The sequence below is a fragment of the Emydura macquarii genome, unplaced genomic scaffold, assembly GCF_026122565.2.
Source record: "Emydura macquarii macquarii isolate MOO-44397 ecotype Brisbane River unplaced genomic scaffold, CSIRO-AGI_Emac_v2 contig_2734, whole genome shotgun sequence".
Taxonomy (NCBI): domain Eukaryota; kingdom Metazoa; phylum Chordata; order Testudines; family Chelidae; genus Emydura; species Emydura macquarii.
In genome coordinates this window covers 3,670,428-3,687,550 of record NW_027132871.1, presented here as the reverse complement: position 1 = coordinate 3,687,550, position 17,123 = coordinate 3,670,428, and the positions used below count along the sequence as shown (strand labels likewise).

The 17,123-nt window shown below is 44.3% G+C and overlaps 1 protein-coding gene across 3 annotated transcripts in view; it reads left to right on the top strand.

Annotated features, from left to right (window-relative positions):
* TCEANC (transcription elongation factor A N-terminal and central domain containing) overlaps positions 1 to 12,596 on the top strand; it is a 31,385-nt gene extending 18,789 nt beyond the window's left edge. For all 3 annotated transcript variants that reach the window (XM_067566164.1, XM_067566165.1, XM_067566166.1), the window contains exon 3: positions 10,070 to 12,596. In XM_067566164.1, the coding sequence (XP_067422265.1) occupies positions 10,078 to 11,166 (1,089 nt within the window). In that variant the 5' untranslated portion in view covers positions 10,070 to 10,077 and the 3' untranslated portion in view covers positions 11,167 to 12,596. The remainder of the gene's footprint in view (positions 1 to 10,069) is intronic.
* The last annotated feature ends 4,527 nt before the right edge of the window (positions 12,597 to 17,123 follow it).

Below are 17,123 nucleotides of genomic sequence, written 5' to 3'. Positions count from 1 at the left end.
CTAATTCAACCCAGTGTCTCATGACCAACCGTAAAGACCCGCAGATTTTCTTCCTCTTTCAACACCAACTGTGTAATCTTTGGAAGACAGGAAACTTATCAAGTGCAGTGCTGGGTTTATACATCTGTTCTCTCATTGTGTAACTTTTAATTATGAAATCCAGAATTTGCTGGATTGAATCTGTATTTGTCCTGACGAGTGTAGGGTACTTTTGGAAATGAAAACTATTATTTTTTGCCATCCCCTTAGTTTTTCAGAATTAAACAAACCTCCCTACTGTATTAGTCTGTGTGGTATTTCTAAACTAAAAAATGAGACTGAGGATTTGATTATGCAACAATTCAACTGATGCGATTGAAAAATATATCCTGTCAGTTTTTCTCTTCTTTCTGAATATTTTAAAACTATACTTAAGTAACATTTTCCATTTTTTTAAATACATATCATCCAGGGTTCACAAATCTCTCTAAACCCATTCATGCTTGATAGTTTGAGGCAGGTTAGAGTGCCAGTAAAGGGTATCAATCAGCGTGGAAGAGGGTCATGCTGTGCTGTGGTTTACACTTAGGGGAAACATGGCAGACCTGTAATAATATGTTGTTAATTTCACTGTAGGCATTGATGTTGTGTGCAAACTCCAGAAGATAACGTTGCATTGGTTTACATTCAGTTCACATTTGAAAGATTTATTTTAAGTTCACATGCAAAAAGTTTATCTTTGCATGCATAAAGTACTGAAACATTTCGTTTAATGAAACCTTAAATTCTTCAAAAATAGATCACTTACATAGCCCCCTTTCTTACTTATTAGAGTTCCATGGGGGATGTTTGTGTGGATTTTTAAAACTATGTAGATACAATACAGTAAACATTCTCCTGGTGCTGTCTGCTCTCTAACTTCTGTCTGTAATTACTCCTTTGTGGATGTATATTCTGGATGTGTACCAACAGTTTTTCCTGACTTTGAAAATTGTCATGAGTTAAGATCACAAGAGCCTTCAAAGTGGATTCAGTCTGTCATGCTGAGCAGATTTTCAAAGTGAAAACCTCGGACAAGCAGTCTGGGAATGCTTGAGTTGTTTTTGGAGACAGTAAGGGGGGAGTGAAGCAAGGGTTTTGGCAGCTGGGGGATAGAGGAGAAAAAAGACTGCCCATTCCACCTTTTCCTCATATTTTGTATGCTCTTGTTTTATATTTTTTCTCTTTCCTCACTTTTCCTGTGGTCATTTTGCCTCTCTTTCAACATCCTTCAGTTTTCTCCCCTTTGACCTTCCCCTCACTCTCTCTACCATAACTATTTATTTTTTTATTATTATTATTTATTATTATTTGTATTCCTGTAGCACTTAGGATCCTTAGTCATGGACCAGAACCGTGTTGTGTTAGGCGCTGTGCAAAGACAGATTGTAAGCTCTTTGGAGCTGCGACCATCTTTTTGTTCTAAGCATAAGACAAGAGACAACACATAGATACAGATAAACGGGAGGGCAAGGAAGCAATGAGATAGTTTTGGTCAGCATGTAGGCAGGTGTTTCAGCACACCAGTGGCCTAATCTCCCTGTTATTCTTAGTCCTTAGTTCTTTATTCTACCCCAGCCCTCACCTGTGGTGCAGGGAAACTGATTAGATGCATGAATCTGCAAGGTATTACCAAGGTTGGTAATTGCCTGCATATGGCTGCAGATTATGTGAGCTGCCTGTCATTGCATCATTCATAGCAGCAGGCTTCTGCTTGGAGCCTTCATGACTAAGGCAAAGCAGGATGGTACATGTGATAGGCCTGGTGATGATGTATTCCTTAATACATGAGCACTTAGCCAATGTGTCATCAGTCTCACCTTCTCAGCTGGCTGATGGGTTCATTTGCTAGCCAGAGTCAGAAGGGATATACAAAAACAGTGACAAGACACTATTTTTTATTTAAAAAAAACCCACGACAGGGATGAGCCCTGAAAACAGTGACACAAACACACTTGTTTACAAGGCCAGATATTCACTTCATCCAATCTTAATTTATGCTCATCAAAGTGAGATAATGGAGAAAAGTATTAGGACTGCTGGTTTTGTACACATTTGTACATTGTTCATATCTCAAGGGCTTTGATTTTTGTCATGGGCATAATGAAAAAGGCATAAGGGAAAACTAAAAACAGTCAAATCACAAGAATTTGCATCCTGAATGCCCTTTCTTTTTTCATTAGGCCATATAACAGTGCATTTTCTGTGAAAACATTTGTATAACATCATCAGTGTGCCAGGTACTTTATGAAAAATACACAAAAATAGCTTTGCCCTCGAGAGTTTACAAAAAGAACAATTAGTGGTTTCTAATATGAGAGTTGTTATCCTGAAACCTACTTTACCTTCATAAAACAAATACAATATTTACTTGCTAAAGGATATAGATGTTGGAACTAGTAGGAGAAAGGGCAGAGGAGATGACCTCATTGGGAGTTTACTGGTCTGGTCCCATTTCTCTGTTAGCCTCCATAGGTTTAACTCATCAGTGCCCTATGACATTTGTTAATCTTTTTACTATAACAGCTCCCCAACCCTCTCCCTCTCCCATGTGAAAAATAATGGATATATATAATTTTTTAAAAAAAATGAAAATTGTTGGATCCACAACAGCTGCCTGAAAAATCCATTCTGAATTTATGTATTGTATTAATTAATTTTCCCAGAGCAAAATTGATTTGGTCACACAGCGCACACGTTAGCCACATGATTTTATCTTTCTGATAGTCAGGGCTTAAGAGAAGCTTAATATGAAGAAGCAATCAATGCATATTTCACTTTCTTCTTCGAGTGCTTGGTCATATCTGTTCCACTATAGGCATGTGGGCGTCTCTGTCCACGGTTACCCGGAACTTTTTTCCCCTTAGCAGATCCCATAGGGCCGGCTCTGGCGCCCCCTGGAGCCCTGTGTACATGCCACAGTATGTGAGGCGCTGCTGGCTCTACGTCCCCTCAGTTCCTTCCTTCCGCCCATGACGGTTGCTGGAACTAGCCTTGCTCTCAGCAAGTATTATTCCCCTTGTTTGGACTTGTTTGATATTATAAGTTAGTTTTAGTTAGTTAAGTAGTTAAGTGTTGTTAAGAGTAGTCAGAGATAAAGCAAGTCCCTGTGGGGACTTCGAGTGGCCAGGCTATGCCCCGATCACTGGGATTCAAGCTGTGTGCCTCCTGCGGGAATGCCTTCCTGCTCAGTGACCCCCACGACCGCTGCCTTAAATGCTTCGGGGAAGCCTACAGAAAAGAGAAGTGTAAGATCTGCAGGGCTTTCAAACCAAGGGCTCAAAAGGACTGAGAAATCCAGTTGAAAGCCTTGTTGATTGAGGCAGCGCTCTGCCCAGCGTCTGAACCAACCCGCTCCACCTCGGTACTGAGCGTGACCTCAGTACAGAGTGCACCGCTGGCACCGCCCTCGACTCGGCACTGTGCAACATCGCTGGCACCAAAGAGGAAGAAGCAGCGTGTGGAGCATGCACACTCCCTTGCACCATCGGTATGGGCAGAGTCAAGTACAGAGATTCCCCAGACCCGGCCCATCGAGTCTTCTCCGGTGCCTGCATCTCCAATCAGGGAGCCTCCACCGACTCCTGGGAGCGGGGGAGTGCCCCTGTCAATGCCGTCAACACTGGAGGCTTTTCAGGCGGCAAGAGCTTTGTTGGCTTTGCCTACGTCACCTCGGCCCCCCCCTCTCCCCTCGGTCACCAAAGGGTCTGCAGGACCGCAAGGCAAGCGGCAGCGAAAATCATTGGTACCGAGACGACGCTCCGGTATCTCTAGCTCTTCGGAGCACACTTCTGTTCATCAGCACTGCTTGCGGCGATGGAGGCAGTCCTCATTGTCCTCCAGGTTGGAAGCATCGAGAGGGCGGTCCCCGGCATGGAAGGGTGCCCGGGACCGAGGACGTACATGACACCGCCGGTCCAGGGCCTCTGACTATGAGGATGACTCAGGATCTCCCAGAGGGGACAGTCGTCGGGCGAGCCGATGCCCCCACAAAACATCACAGCCAATGGCGCAGTCAGCCCCGGGTTGGCCCCAAGGACAATGGCCGCAACAATGGCCTTATTGGGCCCCATGGGATATCCAGTTGGGGCCGGGGCCCCAATCCATTATGTCATCAGGGGTTCAGTCCATGCCTCCAGCACAGGAGAAGGCCCATAGACACCACTCCTTGGAAGAGGAGTTGGACCCCATGGAGGGACCCTCAGCGGGTGCAACCCTTTGCCAGGAGGAGACGCACCTGCGGGATGCACCTTGGCAGTCTTCTTCCTCTTCACCTGACAAGGCAGTCTCCTGGGACCACTCGACGCCACTGGAGGGTTTCAGGGTGCACCAGGAGCTGCTCAAGAGAGTGGCCTCCAACTTGGGGCTGGAGGTAAAGGAGTTAAAAGAGGCCGAAGATAGCATCTTTAATGTGCTGGCGACGGCTGCCCCAGCAAGAGTGGCCCTCCCAGTCCACAAAAGGGTCCTTAAGATTTTAAGGGCCCTGTGGCAAACCCCTTCCTCGGCCGCCTCTACATCAAAAGTGGCCGAGAAAAAATATTACGTCCCGGCTGAGGAGTTTGAGTATTTGTTCACTCACCCTGCCCCAGGAACGCTGGTAGTAGATGCAGCTAACCAGCGAGACAGGCAAGGTCAGCCAGGGTCCAGTCCCAAGAACAAAGACAATAAGAAGCTGGACTTGTTTGGGAGAAAGGTTTATTCCACGGCAAGCCTGCAGTTCAGGATTGCCAACCATCAGGTCCTCCTGGACAGATATAATTTCAACCTGTGGGACTCCCTAAGGCGGTTCGCTGAGGCCCTGCCCTAGGACTAGGTGGCATATTTTAGCACTATCGTGGAGGAAGGAACCACGGTAGCTAGGGCAGTGCTTCAGATATCCTGTGATGCTGCTGACTTGGCGGACAGGGCCATAGCCTCCGCTATCTGTATGAGAAGGTGCTCATGGCTGCAGTCCTCAGGCCTATCCCAGGAGGTGCAGCAGTCTATTCAGGACCTCCCTTTTGATGGGTCGGCCCTATTCTCCGACCAGACTGATGTGAAGTTGCATGGTCTGAAGGACTCCAGGGCCATGCTTTGCTCCCTGGGCCTTTACATGCCCCAGTTTTCCAGGTATCAATCACAGCCCAAGGCGCAGCAGCAGCCAAGGCCTCTGCCCAGGCCTTTTCAACCCTATAAGAATAGGGATAGGAATAGGTGGTTTAGGAGAAATCAGCCCCCCAGCTCATCCTCAGCTCCCCAGCAGGGACCCCCCCGGAAGTTGGGCAACCAGAGGAGGCAATTTTGATGGTGCGCATGAGGGTGGCACCCCGACTACTCTCCTGGATCCGCCCCGTCCCTTCCTAAACAGGTTAAGGCCTTTCTGTCCTGAATGGGCAAAAATCACTTTGGACCATTGGGTCTTTGGGGTACTCTCGGGGGGCTATGCCCTACAGTTTACATCTACCCCCCCAACAGCCCTCCCCCCCCCATCCCTCTTCAGCCTGGGAGCGGTGGAAATGGTCCCTCAAGGCAGAAGGGGAAAGGGGTTCTGTTCGAGGTACTTCCTCATCCCCAAGGTGAAGGGGGGTCTGAGACCCATATTAGATCTGCATCATTTCAACAAATATGTCAAACGACTCAGGTTTCGCATGGTCTCCCTAGCCTCCATAATCCCTTCCCTGGATCCAGGAGACTGGTATGCTGCCCTCGACCTCAAGGACGCATACTTTCATGTATCTATCCTCCCCATCCACAGGCGTTTTCTCCGTTTCATGGTGGCTGGCTCCCACTACCAGTTTACAGCCCTACCCTTTGGCCTATCTTCAGCTCCCAGGGTGTTCACCAAATGCATGGTGGTAGTGGCTGCCCATTTGAGACGAAAGGGTGTACAAATTTTTCCTTACCTAGATGATAGGCTGATCAGGGGCAGGTCCAGGTCCAAAGTACAGGAGAGTGTGACCCTCACTTGCTCCACGTGCAGCAGTCTGGGACTGCTCATAAACTAGCAGAAGTCCACAGTAACCCTGGTGCAATGCATAGAATTCATTGGGGCCACCCTGGACACTTCCCAGGCCAGAACCTTCCTGCCTCAGCCACGTTTCAAGGCGATGGTCTCTATCTTAATCTTCCAGCTGCACCAGTGCCCCACGACAACAGCCAGGCACTGCCTCCAGCTGTTAGGCCACATGGCGGCCTGCATGTACATTGTGAGACTAGCTCGCCTGAGGTTCAGACCACTTCAGGCATGGTTGGCCTCGGTATATGTGCTGAGCAGACACCCATTGGACCAGGTGGTCACAGTTCCCCTGCCTGTATTAGCCTCCCTAAACTGTGGCAGACTCTCAGGGCAGTGATGAAGAGCATTCCGTTCAGGGAACTGGTCCCATCAGTCAACCTAATTTCTGACGTGTCGGACATAGGATGGGGAGCCCACATCAGCGCCAACCTAGGCTCTGGTCGGGGGAGAAGAGGCTCCTACACATCAACGTGAAGGAGCTGAGGGCCATTCGCCTAGCGTGCAAGGTGTTCCTCCGATTCCTGACAGGCAGAGTGGTGCAGGTGGTGACGGACAACACCGCAGCCATGTTTTACATAAACAGGCAGGGGGGAGCGCGCTCCTCGGCCCTCTGCAAGGAAGCTCTCCGTCTGTGTGACTTTGCCATGAGGTACGATTTACACTTGACTGCCTCTCACCTCCCAGGAGTAAGGAATGATGGGCGGATTGCCTCAGCAGGTTTGTTTCTACCCCGCCATGACTGGTCGTTGCACCCAGAGGTGGTGGCTATGATCTTCCAGAAGTGGGACGTTCCCCAACTGGACCTATTGGCCTGGAACACGAAGTGTCTGAGGTTCTGCTCGCTCTGGTACCACGAGACTGGGTCGATTTCTGACGCATTCTTCATGGACTGGGCGGGGACTCTCATGTATGTGTTCCACCCATTCCGCTCCTACCCAAGGTCCTGCTGAAAATAAAGAGGGACAGGGTGAACATTATACTCATCGCTCCGGCCTGGCTGAGACAGCACTGGTTCAGCATGCTGCTGGACCTTTCGATCGCCCCACCCCTGGAGCTCCTGTTGCAGCACGACTTTCTGTCCCAGGATCACGGTCGCCTGTTGCACCTGGACCTGGACTTCTACACAGGTCGTGTATCGGGCTAAGTGGAGGCGGTTTACCTGTTGGGCAGAGTCCCGGGGTATTCCGCCCAGCCTCTCACCTATACAGGCGATCCTGGAGTACCTGCTCCAGCTAAAGCTCCAGGGTCTGGCACTGGCCTCATTAAGGTTCACCTGGCAGCCATTTTGGCCTTCCATCAGCCACTAGAGGGGAGATCGCTGTTCTCCCATTTCATGTTGGTTCTTCAAGAGGGTGGAGAGGCTTTATATGCAGGTCCATGACCCGGTGCCTCCCTGGGATCTCAGCCTGGTCTTCTCAAGACTCACGGGTCCCCCCTTTGAACCCATGGCTTCATGTCCTCTGGCCATCCTTTAATGGAAGGTAGCCTTCCTGGCGGCCATTACCTCTGCCAGGAGGGTCTCCAAGATTAGGGCCTTGACCACAGAGCCCCCTTATACAGTATTCTATAAGGACAAGGTTCAGCTGAGGCTGCATCCAGCCTTCCTACCCAAGGTGGCTTCCCAATTTCATTGTAATCAAGACATCTTTCTCCCTGTGTTTTTTCCCAAACCACACTGTTCGGAGGAGGAGAAGAGATGACATTCACTGGACATGAGACAATCCTTGGCCTTCTACATCAAGCACACAAAGCCATTCCGGAAATTGACGCAGCTCTTCATCGCAGTGGCCGACCGGATGAAAGGCTCAACTGTCTCCACCCAGCACATCTCCTCGTGGATTACATCATGTATCAAGTCCTGCTACGAGCAGGCAAAGGTGCCACTTCCAGGAACAATCAGAGTGCACTCAACCAGAGCTCAAGCCTCATCTACAGCCTTCCTGGAGAGAGTGCCCCTGCAGGACATCTGCAAAGCTGCCACCTGGTCGTCGGTACATACCTTCACGTCCCAGTATGGTAACGTCCAGCCGGCGAGAGAGGACGTGGGATTCAGAAGAGTGGTGCTGAGGGCAGCTCACCGGTAACTCCTACCCACCTCCAAAGGTATTGCTTGCTAGTCACCTATAGTGGAATGGACATGAGCAAGCACTTGAAGAAGAAAACAGGGTTACTTACCAGTAACTGATGTTCTTCGAGATGTGTTGCTCATGTTCATTCCACAACCCACCCCCCGTCCCCACTGCCCGAGTTGGCAGAAAGAAGGGACTGAGGGGGCGTAGGGCCGGCAGTGCTTCATATACTGTGGCAGGTGCGCGGGCTCCAGGAGGCGCCGGAGCCAGCCCTACGGGATCTGGTAAGGGGAAAAAAGTTCCGGGTAACCGTGCACAGAGGTGTGCACACACCTATAGTGGAATGGACATGAGCAACACATCTTGAAGAACATCAGTTAACTGGTAAGAAACCTTGTTTTTCTGCTGCAAAATACTTTTATTGTAAGCACTGAAAGCTAGTTCAATACAGGGAAGAATGTGAATGTGCAGATTTCCTAAAGCCTTTGTACATTTTGTGGTTTCTTCTGGAAGTGCATATATAATCCCTGTTTATGTCAGTAACAGTTGGACATCCACTGACAGAAAAATTGGCTCCTGGGTGGGTTTTTTTTTTGTTCTAGTGGGTTGGGTGTGGAACTTGATTCATTATGGTTAAGGCAGCCTTTAATGGCAAATAGAAATAGGGAAATCATGGCTTTTGTCATGCTAAAAAAAAGCAATAAATAAAAAGGAAACATTTTGGCGCACTATTCTATTTAAGTGATTTGTTATGATAAATTATATGAAAGATCATATCTTTTATTTTACAATAAAATTATTAAAGCCAGTTAAAAGATTTTATATGCATATTAAGACACCTAAATAGTAGGTCATTTCTTAAGTCAAATTTGTAAACATTCATGGAAGACGCATGCTAAAAAAGGGTTGAGTGGGGTAATAGACAGATTTGGAAAAAACCCCATAAATCAAAATATTCTATAATGGTCATTGATTTTTGAGTACCCACCTTCCACTTGTTTGTCTAGATATATTGACTACTGCAGCTCTCACTGAAGTTCATTTGGAACTGAGTACTCAGCAGTTATGAAAAACAAGCCCAAGAGTCTCAAATGAGGAACCCAAAAGTTGAGGCATGCAAAATCAGTGACCAATTTTTTTTGGTGGGGGGCAGAGGAGAAACTCTTTTCATGTGCATCTGGAAAGATAACTACAACAATTTCTTCCAGATGTGGGCCTTTTCACCAATATTCCTACCATTCTGACTGTTAGATTGACTGCCAGATTGAATTATTGCAATGTTCTGTACATGGGTCTGCCCTTGAAGAATATCTGGATGTTAATACAGAATGTATCTGACAGCCTACTCATATTATTTGTATTGCTGTAGCACTAAGAGGCCCCAGACCCATTGTGCTAGGCACCATACAAACATAGAAACTTAATACTAGTACACAATTCTCTGAAGACTGCATTGGCTTTTTGTTTGCTTCTTGGTGAAATTGAAGTTGTTGACATAGATAAATAAAGCCCTATACAGTTTGTGTCCTGGCTACATTAGAAAAAAAGTTTTCTTTTTGTGTCATAACAGTTTTGTTCAGCAGGAGCCTTCTTTCTGACAGTCTCTAGATTTTAAACATCAGAGAACTCGTGTCTGGATATTCTCAGTAGTGGATACTAAGCTTTGGATCTTGTTTTCCCCAATTGACTAATAGAACCAGAGTCTATTAACATTTAGAACACAATACAAAGCCCATCTGTTTTCTCCAAATTTTAACTGAACATGTAACTGTGTAGCTCTGTATTCAGCATATTTTAATGTCTAATTCTAAAATGTTGTACAGGCAAATATGGACATCTGTTGTGTAAATGTGTTTTTCATATTTAAGAATAAAATAAATTGTACAATCAAAGAGCTTATGAAAGTTTACAGAAAATTAATAAAAATATATGATATAACCATAGTGATCATAGAGAACACTATTAATTACTATTACTTTTCTTTCAGGTTTAAAAATGTCTGATAAGAAAATAATTATGAACAGAGCCCATTATATTGAGAAGCTACTTTCTGAAAACAATTTCCAAGATATTGGAAATCACCTTACAGAACTTGAAGCTGTTGATATGAGTATAGAATATCTTCAAGAGACTGATGTTGCCAAAGCTGTGTACAGAGTCATCAAGAACTGTCCTATAGTTACATTGAAAAAGAAAGCAAAGCATTTATTATCAAAATGGAAGACGCTTTACAAGATTAACTGTCTTTCATCAGTACAAAGTAAAAAATCAGTTTCTGAGAGTGTGAAAGAGGACAGTGAACATTTCAGTGTGATTCCAGAAGAACAAAAGGAATTTTCTGAAGAATTGAATCAGCATGAAATGTTAGATGCTGCTGATTCTAATAGTTTGCTTCTGTCACTAAACCTTCCAAAAGATGCAGTGTATAATAAGCCAAAAAGCAGTGTGAATCAGCTGGGGCTTTTAGAAGAAAAGTGCACTAATAATAAAGACACAAAATCTGCTGGCAGTGAAACAAGCTCACAGCAAGAACACGTGAAGGCCATGAGGTCTAAATGCAGAGAACTTATTTATAAAGCCTTGACTGATTCTGCCACAAGCAAAGAGGAAACTGATAAGTGGCAAGAATTAGCCAAAGAAATTGAAGGGAATGTTTTTGCTCTTCATGCTAGAAATGACAAAAAATACAAAAATTGCATCAGAAGCAAAGTCTCTAACTTGAAGAATCCTAAAAATTCCCACTTAAAATGTAATCTTTTTTCAAGCACTATGAGTCCAAAGGCTTTTGCTGAAATGACAGTGATGGAAATGGCCAATGATGAACTGAAACAACTCAGGGCTTCGTACACAGAATCATCTGTTCAGGAACATCAGCTTCCCCAAGTTATTGATGGCACACAGACAAACAAAATAAAATGTAGACGCTGTGAAAAATTTGATTGCACAGTTACTATGATTTCCAGGGGAACTCTCTTCCTTCCTAGTTGGGTGAGGAATTCAAATCCAGATGAACAAATGTTAACTTACGTTATTTGTAATGAATGTGGAGAGCAGTGGTACCACAGCAGATGGGTTTGTTTGTGATCATTAATCCTTCAGTGAATCTCACTTAAAAGTGAAAAATGTAAAATAGTTATCAGAAGAAAAGTGTGTTGGGATTATTTTTGTACATATTTAAAATGTTTATAAATCAATGCTATCATGCAGACACTGCAAATAATAATTTGTATGATAATGGCTAAAAGACAATGAACATAAAAATCATTTTGGTGATGGATTTAAAATCATTATTTGGGTTTGAAATTTTCAAATTTTATTTTCTGTAATTGTGTAAAATATACTGTGATGGGGTGACTGCCCCATACCGGCAGAAAAGGGGTTAACAGAGCCCTGTGGAGGCTGCACAAGAAGCAGCCAATAGGAGAGAGGCTGTGAGTGACAGCCAATCAGGACTCAGCAGGCCCATATAAGAAGACCTTCAGAGCAGAGCAGACAAAAGGGGGCCTGAAGCCTGAGGAGGGAAGGCTGTCTCTCCTGCAGTCTGAGAGGTCTATAGCACCTGAGGCAGAGATATTGTTGGCAGGGACCTTTGGAGCCAGAGGAACTCTTGGTGGGCTGCTGAAAAGGGGTAGTGGCAGGCCCTGAGAATGGGTGAAAAAGTTGCTAGGGCTGTGGGGGGAGTGGCCCACAGAGACAGCAACAGGAAGAGAAATTGGGGGCGGTACCTGGAGTAGTGGATGGGCCAGGGTCCCTACCCGCCCCCCACCCCCACTTGTCACTGTAAGTGGCAGGATAAGTGATTGCAGGCGCCACTGAAGAAGTGGCGGGACAAGAGACTGCAGTTGCCATGGGGAAAGTGGCCGGACTACCGAGGAGCCAAACCTCCCGCGGAAGAGGGGAACACTGATTGTGACTCAGCTAGAGGGCTGAGCCATGAAGAAGATACTGCAGTTCTGGACGGCTGTGGGAAGTGCTACAGGAACTGCGGTAAGAGACTGATGATGCGCAGACTGCGGATGTGGGTGTCGGCTTGGAGCTAATCCCCAGACAGCCAGCAGGAGGTACCAGTCAGGCAGTGAGTAGAAGCCCTGTTACATGTGCATTGTGTAATAATACCATAATTTAGTGGGAAACATACATTTCTATGCTTGTTACAAAGATTTCTTAGTATTTAAAAACAGTTAAGGTCTTATTTTCAAAAGTATTGAATACTGTAATTCTTATTGTCTTTAGTGAGATTTGTGGATGCTCAGCACTTAGTACAGTTTAAGCAAATTAATTACAATACTGTAATTAACACACTTTTTTTTCAGGATGATCACTGAAGAATGTCCAACACAGTCCTGTTCTGTAATTAAATGAGAAATTTACTTGCAAATAAGAGTCACTTTTCTAACCAATTACTTCTCTAACCAATTTAATCATGTTTAAGTGTAATGATAAGCTGCTGAATGTAAAAGATACAGGGGAGAATTCTAGCAAATTAAAACAAAAATGGACTTGGATGTAAACTATTTTATAGCTAAACAAAAAATGCTTCTTTAAAAGAGATCCCAGATCAGACATGAGTATGATATAGTTCTATATCAATTTGAGGTCCAAACTTGCATTTTAAGGTGGTATGCATTACACCTGGTAGTAAGTGTTTGCAGGATTAGACCATGAGGATCTGATTCAGGCACTTATGCACATTATTAAATCAACTTTATTCAAGAAATTAACGGACAAAGTTAATGAGATGTAAGCATATACTTAAGTGCCTTTCTGAATAGGCATGTTTTCCTGAATTGGGGCCTTAGTCACTAATTACAACTATTTTATCAGATATTCACTTAAGAAAAAAAACAGAAAAAAATCTCCTCTTAAAATAAAAATCTCGAAGTGAGTCCTGTAAATTATCACTATAACATTCACACTTCCTGCAAGTTGTGCTGTCATCCCAAAATAATAAACATAAACGAGTCTAAAGGCTAGGTTTCTAGAAATTCTAGGTTCTAGGTTGTCCAGGAATCCAAAATGTTTCCTTTTGAACATTCCTACTAAAACAATTTATACATCAGCATTACCTTTAGAAAAGATATTTGCAACAATCATGCTCTATTAGTTAACAGCATGTTACATTTTTTCCTCATTCAAGTAGTACATGAGGGGAAAAGCCTTTCTGTTTTTACTCCAAGAATTGGTGAAATATTGTGCTCTATGGTTGTTGCTTTATCCAATAGTGAAGCATCTGTCCTATTTCTAATTCATATTCCAGGTTTAAATCATGCATGGTACTAGCACAAGCTAGGATTAATACACATATCCTGCTATGATCCATTTATTTTTCTTCTGTGTCTTAATTTACTTTTTATTTAATTTTCTCTTTCTGTGCATTTGTGATGCTGTATCAATTCTCTTTCAACCACTATGAGCTATGAGCTTCCAACCATGATAAGCATCAATGTTCCCATTTTTTGTTTAACATCTAAAATGATTCCACTAGCTCTGGGTTAGCTGTGAAGATAGGTGTTATCTGGAAATGAAATTGATTTGGGTTTAGAATTCTTTGGTAGTCAGCATTTCAAATAACTTGAATGATGCACATAGCAGATCAAGGAGGCATTCCTTTTCTGGGTGTTATCAGTGGAAGGAGCACCCAGTACAACATAGTAGGAAGGAGATGAGACAAACTCACTTGCTCTCCAAATTAATAATTTCTTGCCTTACATTCCTGTATATTTCCTCTGTTATTTATAACTCATGATCAGTACTTACATCTTAGAGGAAATAGCCCTTTAATTAAGTCCTAATTTTCTCAGCCTACTATTCTTTGAACTCTGTGATGCAGAGAGAATATAAGGGAAAATAATGCTGTCTTGGTTGAGAGATATGGGGGTATGCAACAACAAAACTGGATTAATGACTTGGCTAGATGGTGTGGTGTTAATGCAATTGTCTTTTGTTTTTTTTTCAAAGCATGCTTTATGTTGGAGGCCCAGTACAATTTGAGTTGCTTGGCCACTGTCCTACAGGCCCAGCATAGCTTCAATTGCTTGCTTGGCTATTCTGACCCCCGTAGCATGACATCTTCCAGTTGGCAGAGACTGAATAACCTTATAGATGTCTCAGTTTCTGCATACCACAGCACATAAGACAAAATACAGATACTGTATGCTTGCAGCTGCACATAGACAACGGTGATGGGAACAACAAGTTATCCTTGAACGTCTGGGGGTACACTGTTTCATTGTCAAGGGGCATACTTTTACTCCGCCCCTCCTATCACCGTGTGTTGTTTTGATGACCCCAATTATTATGGTGAGAATGGAATGTAGTTAAGGGTGGAAACCCATTGTAGGTAGTTAACATATATGATAATGAGAGAGAGATAATTAGGTGAAGGTTGTTTATGGAAGGGTATAAGTAGTCACCACTTAGATAAAGGGGGGTGCTCCATCAACACCTGACTCTGAGGGAGGTGCTGCTGGTTGGACCAGAGGATCCACTGACTCCCTGGCGAGGCCCTTGAAGAAAGCCGTTCCTGTATACAGCCTTCTGAGTAACTGCTTAGCTCTCCAGGCTTAGTGAGTATGATATATTGTAGTTAATTTTAGGCTTTGTATCTAACTAGTATATTTATAGAAAACCTTGCACATTAAACCTTATTGATCTGCAAATCGGGCGTACTGTGTATCACTGGTATCCACACTGATCACAAAGTGTCCAGAATCAACACTTTACACACCAGGGGAATTATGTGTTTCCCATTTTGCAAACACAGTAAAACACCTACATGCTTGGCATAACTGCCAGGCTGTACTTGGGACTTATAGTGGGTATTTTGTAGACCAAGGCAGAGCACCTGCCTTCCTCAGCCAGCTCCAAAGGAGTTGGAAATGGTTGCTGCACCAATATGTCTGACACAAATGAGGCATGGCAGCCTCTCTGTGCTAATGCAGTGTTCTGAGAACGCTCCAGCCAAATAAAAGCTTTCACAGAGAGCCATTAAAGAGATGAGTCAAGGAACTGGTCATTAGTGAATTACAAGCTAACTAAGGGGAAACTGTAAACTAAAAAATCATATGTCTGTCTGAAAATTGTGTCTACTGTTGTTACAAGCAATATCTTATAGTATGGTAACTGAACACAATGAGAAGATACTTCCTTTTTTCTGCTTATTTTGTGCAATGAATAGTGCTTTTCATCCACTCAATGCCCATTGTTTCATCTGTATAATTAATCAGTTAAACCCTGATCGTGCAAACACTTAAGCATATGCCTAACTTTGTGTATGAGTGGTCCCATTGATTTCAACAGAACTACTCGTGCTAAGTGTGGAAGAGTTAGTAATCTTTGAGATTCCAGGAAAAAAATTTTAAAAAATTGTAAATAGTGCCTACTAGACACAGAATTCTGCATGCTATAATTTTGGAGGACATCCTGCTATTGAAGACAGCTGCACACAAATATAGGACATATTAGAGAATTGTGTAGCAGGAGGTGTTTATTTTGAACTATGAACAATGGATATTTATAAATCATGTATTCTGTCTGCATAAAGATTTTGAAGCAGCTCCAGTGATGCACTGCTCAGCCATGTTCTGCAGTGCATCTAATGGGAAAGGGAAACAAACAAATTTGAACATCCTTTAAGGGCACGTTTCAGTAGTAGAATTGTAGCTATAATGCTGAGCAGGTTGTGAAATACTGTGAGACAGAATAAGATGGAGTAATTTCCTAAAACCGTTAACAAACTATCTGGTTATTGACAACTATAGTAGTGGGTCGTTATGATAAATGCCAGTAATTACATGTAAAAAATTAGACTTCTTCGAGTGATTGCGTATGTTCATTTCACTGAAGGTGTGTGTGTGCACCTCATGCACAGTTGTTGGAGATTGTTCTCTCAGCAGTACCCACTGGGGCAGCGGGAACGCCTTCTGCTGCCTCACACCACTGTATGCAGGTATAAATGTCAGAGCTGCCTCCAACCCCCCTCAGTTCCTTCCCACAACCAGTGACAGTTATTGCACTTACAGGTCCTGCCCTTTTAGTGTAAATGGTACATGTTCTGTTAGTTTTAGGCTAGTTTAGAGCTTTTGTACATAGTTTTAAATATAAGATTATATTTAGGTTAGTACTCAGTAGCTTGGATTTGCCGGTACTGGACTCAAGTCTCCTTTTCCTGGCTTCATGTTCTGTCACTCGTATAACAAGTCTATGCCAGAGAGTGACCCACACCCCAGCAAACTTAAATATCTGGGGGATGCGCATGTGAGTGACTAATGTCACATTTGTAGAGGGTTAAACCCCTGTCAAAGAAAGACAGGGCAGCCATACTCAATATCTACTGATGGAATCTACACTACACCCACCAGCGGAGCCTTCCTGTTCAGAATAGGTACTGAGCACATCCGCATCTATTTGGAGTGCGCCTCCTGATCTGAGTTGAGAGGCAGATCTTGTTGCTGGTACTGAAGAAGAGGCAACATAAGTCTCCTAAAGACTCAGTATTGGAGTCTTCAAGATCTTCAGTGTGGGCGCCAAGTGGAGGCAAGGACACAGAGACTCTCAGTGACAGTCCTCAAGCCAAAGGGTTCATTGACTGTGGAGCCAAGGAGGGCCTATTGAGGCTGATCCCTGAAGTACCGGCCACATTGTCATCAGCATAGCTCTCAGTACTGGATAGCCAAGAGCTTTTTCTAGTTTTCTCTACACCTAAAGTGTATGACGCAGCTCAGGAATGATTGAATCTGTCAATACTAATTTCCCCAACTGTTCAAGACTCCTACCTCTACTTTTTTCTCATACAGGTTTTAACTGTTCTGGTTCCAGCCCCAGTGCATTGTTTAATACTAGCAGGTGCTACAGTTAGTGTAGGATTCCATGTAGAGCAGGGGTGGGGAACGCGAAATCATTCGGCGGTGGGGGGGAATTCGGCGGGAATTCAGCGGCGGGGGGGAATTTGGCGGCGGCATGGTTTCACGGCGGCGGCGCGGTTCCGGGGGGGCAGGGCCTGCCTCCGAAACCCTGCCGCCGTTTGCCCCTTTTCGGCGGCG